Raw genomic sequence first — 4,410 nt, forward strand, 5'->3', positions numbered from 1 at the left:
CTTTCTCAAGTCACCACTGCAGTCATCTCAGAAATGTGATTTTTTTACCCCAGGATTTTGACCCTTGATTTCACCTCCTCATTCTCTTTATTGGCTTTTATTCCTCTCAGAGGAATGGCTTTATCTTAAATGGCATTCTGGGATCACCCCCAAATTATCATCAATCCAGGTTAGCAGAATGGATTCCCCATCACCCCCCTGCGATTTGGGGAATAGTATTCATTCTTTGTGTTCATTCAGCTGTTAACCACAACATAGTAAAATATATTCAATATTTTATATTTATATCATTACCTCATCTTTGAATGTTAACTCCAGTCCCCTGGCACTAGAAAGGCTATTTTCCAAGCCTCCTTATTTTCTCCTGAATCAAGTGGCCCTGCTTCCATCTCTGTAACCCCTGAAGCCTGTTTCTTGTGCTCTCTGTTACTCAGGGCTATCCACAAAATCCCACGTCCTCAGCATCTCCTTTGAGCGTTGCATCCTCTTCCCCGTCCGTTTCCGTAGTTACTGGGCTCCCCTGAGGCCACGTTCTCCTCTGCAAGCTGCTCAAGTGAGGATGCTCTTCCTCTTGCTCTTGGTGCCTCTGGGCCTGGTGGTGGATGGGATTCCTTCTCCTGCGTCGCTCCTTGTAGACATTCTCTCTCTCCTACCGACAAGCAGGTGTAGCTGAGTTTCCATCGGCAGACTCTGCCAACCAGTCCTCCTTATCGTCCTCCACCTGTGGCTCAGCAGATTAAGGATCTGGAATTGTCACAGCTATGACTCTGTTAACTGCTATGGTACAAGTTCGATCCCAGGCCTGGGAGCTTCCACATGCTGTGGGTGCAGGAAAAATAAAGTGATACCTCTATATCGTTATAAGCAGTTGTCCTTTTGCATGAGTCCTGCCCCCTTCAGACATTTCTCCTCCCTTTGATCATCTTGGGCTTAGAAGGCCATCATTCCACCTAGTGGCCACCGCTAGGATGTGCTCCTGGGAGACTATTCCTCACAGACCCCTAAACTAGCTACATATTGCAACAGAGTTGAATGTGTGAAGTTAACAATTTTTTTTTTTTGTGATTCATCCTGGCCTTCTATCAATCAACATTTGTATTTTCAAGACTTACATAAGGAATTGTGCGTGAAAGCACTTTCCCCAAATATTGACTTGTGAGTGTGCATGCTTAGATTTTGTTACACAGCTGTTGTAAACCTCAGTATTCAGATTACGGTATTTTCCTCTGTTCTAACATCCACTCTTACTTTCTCCTTCAGTGGGCGCTGTTCTCAGAGTAGATGGAAACTGGAAACTACACAAGTGTGACAGAGTTCATTATTTTGGGGTTAACAGAGGATAGTACAGTCGGTGCCACTTTGTTTATTGTGTTTCTGGGAATCTACGTTGTCACCTTACTGGGCAATGGCAGTATAATCCTGCTGATCAGAAGCAGCCCTCAGCTTCGTACCCCGATGTACCTTTTCCTCAGCCACTTGGCCTTTGTAGACCTTGGCTACTCCTCTTCAGTCTCACCTGTCATGCTCAGGGGCCTCCTTGGGGAAGGCAACTCTCTCCGTGTGGCTGGTTGTGTTGCTCAGCTCTGTTCTGCCGTCACATTTGGGACGACGGAGAGCTTCCTGTTGGCTGCCATGGCCTACGACCGGTACGTGGCCATCTGCTCGCCCCTGCTCTACTCCACCCACATGTCCTCCAGAGTCTGCATTCTGTTGGTGGTGATGTCCTATGTAGGGGGATCTCTGAATGCCTGGATATTTACTGGCTGTGTGCTAGGTCTGACCTTCTGTGGACCCAATAAAGTCAATCACTTTTTCTGTGATTATGCACCGCTTTTGAAGCTTTCTTGTTCTCATGATTTTACTTCTGAAATAGTCCCAGCTGCCTCTTCTGGCTCCATCATTGTGGTCACAGTGGTTGTCATAGCTCTCTCTTATGTCTACATCCTCATCACCGTCCTGAAGATGCCCTCCACTGAGGGGCGCCACAAGGCCTTCTCCACCTGCACCTCCCACCTCACCGCGGTCACTCTGTTCTATGGGACCATCACCTTCATTTACGTGATGCCCAAGTCCAGCTACTCCACTGACCAGAACAAGGTGGTGTCTGTGTTCTACATGGTGGTGATCCCCATGCTGAACCCCCTCATCTACAGCCTCCGGAACAAGGAGGTTAAAGAGGCAATGAGAAAATTAATGGCTAGAAGGCATTTGTTCTAAAGTGCTAATGTAATCTGAGTTTTAATAAAAAAGACTGTCTAGTGAAGACTTTTCCTGCAGATGAAGAGATAATGCAGTAAGTAAATTTCAATGTATATTCACAGTACTCTAGACTTACAGATTTCACTGTGTTATTCTCAAGAGAATTTTCAGTGTAAAAAAAGCAATGTGTATTCATCAAGGTAGGAACACTTAGCAAATATTTCTTGATTCTCACCTGCCATTTCTTGCATCTACAAGTAAAATATTTTCAAATAAATCCTGTGTTCTTTGGACGTAGTCTTTGAAGAGAACTCCGGAAGGCGTCTGAAATGCCTTGCATGGGAAATAAGAGCAGCGTTGCCCTGCATGGTCTTGTCGTCTGAAGGATGTGGTGTCCGTGATGTGCAGATGCTCTAAGGATGGAGGTCAGTGATGCTTCTGCTGCCTTGTGATCTGAGGCTGAGCAGCAACAGGATTCCTCCCACAACACCTCTGCAGTGGAGCCTCACCTAGCCACCTCAGTGGCCACCTGAGCTCCGTTTAGCTTAGCTCTTCTGTTGCAGGAATCTATTCCACCCAGTGCTTTCTGGAGTTTCCAGGAGAAAGACTATTGGGTGCTAATTAGCATGACCTGGCTCCTTTCTAGACGAAGAAGTGAGATCTTTTTTTCTTTTTTTTTTCTTTTATTTTAGGGCTGTACTCAGGGCACATGGAAGTTTCCAGGCTACGGTTTCAATCAGAGCCACATCTGCTTTCCCATGCCACAGCCACAGCGATGCAGGATATGAACCACATCTGAGAACTACACCACAGGTCATGGCAACGCCAGATCCTTAACCCACTGAGTGAGGCTGTGGATGGTACCCACGTCCTAATGGATATTAGTCGGGTTATTTTCTGAAAAGCCACGATGGGAACTCTGTAAGGTTTATTTTTAAAGGTTGTTTCAATTCTGTCAATGCATGATGCATACCTCTGTAAAGTGTTTTAAACCATTTCTGTCCCTGCTGGTCCTACTGCCTCTGATACTGAAATTGCAGATTTCTTATATGTAATTTCACTGGAACTTCTGTATTAGCCCTCAAAATGATCTCTTTAAACCAGATGGCTTCACTTGAAGAATTTAAAATTATTTGCATTCTTACAAACCTCTTTGTGTTTCTTCTCCCAGTTGTTTTTTTTTCCCAGTGTGGATTTTTTAAAAAATAAAAAATAGAGAATATTTTTAGGAACCTCGTTTTTCCTTTAGTAAAAATTATGAACACTAAATTAATCTTTTTTTTTTTTTTGCCATTTCTTGGGCCGCTTCCACGGCATATGGAGGTTTCCAGGCTAGGGATCTAATTGGAGCTGTAGCTGCCAGCCTACACCAGAGCCACAGCAACACGGGATCGTTAACCCACTGAGCAGGGCAGGGACTGAACCTGCAACCTCATGGGTCCTAGTTGGATTCGTTAACCACTGCACCACGACGGGAACTCCTAAATTAATCTTAATACAGATTCATCAGCAATGATTCTACTGTCCATAACACTAAGTCTAGAGTGAGAGTAGCTTCATGGTAGAGTGAGATATCTCTCCTTCCTGCCTACATTCTGCTGGGAACTGCATCTGGTCACTAATGATGATAATGTGAGAAAAAGGAATGAATGTGTCTAGGTGTGACTGGGCCATCTTGCTGTACAGTAGAAAATTGACAGAACACTGTAAACCAGCAATAATAAAAAAAATAAAAATCATCAAATTAAAAAAAAACCCAACTAATTAGGCATCTGTGCAGGAACGAAAGTGCCTTAGTGGGAATTGTGGGATCCAGAACCATACGCTGAGGGATCCAGGGGGAGTCTTGCCCACCTGTGCGTCTGGTTATAGGCAGAAAGACCTTAGTATGGGCCTCAGCACCAGTAGGAGCCAGAGACCCTGCCCCAGTCCCTCTTGGCCACGATTGAGGAAAACCTGGAGAGTGCTGATTTGGGCAGAAACACATAAATGAGAGGGACTCTGTAGAATTCAGCCTTCCAGAGGAGAGATGCCAGCATGCCGTTGGAGCAAGATAATAAGAAGAGAACATGAGTTTGAATGCAGTGAAGACTATAGTTTTTCCAGTGCCTCTACTTCTGCAAGGCAGTGCAGCCTGGGGCAGAACCAGCAGGCAGTGTCCTCTCCTGCAGGGGCAAAGGACAGCAGTGAATGAGTGCTTTGCTTCCCTGG

The 4,410-nt window shown here is 45.2% G+C and overlaps 1 protein-coding gene across 1 annotated transcript; it reads left to right on the forward strand.

Moving 5' to 3' along the window:
- Window positions 1,121–2,350, forward strand: LOC100521386 (olfactory receptor 480-like). Its single transcript, XM_013998893.2, has one exon. The coding sequence runs from the start codon at window positions 1,282–1,284 to the stop codon at window positions 2,215–2,217; it is 936 nt and encodes a 311-aa protein (XP_013854347.2). The 5' UTR covers window positions 1,121–1,281; the 3' UTR covers window positions 2,218–2,350.

Source organism: Sus scrofa, chromosome 9 (assembly GCF_000003025.6).
Source record: "Sus scrofa isolate TJ Tabasco breed Duroc chromosome 9, Sscrofa11.1, whole genome shotgun sequence".
In the NCBI taxonomy this organism is placed as follows: domain Eukaryota; kingdom Metazoa; phylum Chordata; class Mammalia; order Artiodactyla; family Suidae; genus Sus; species Sus scrofa.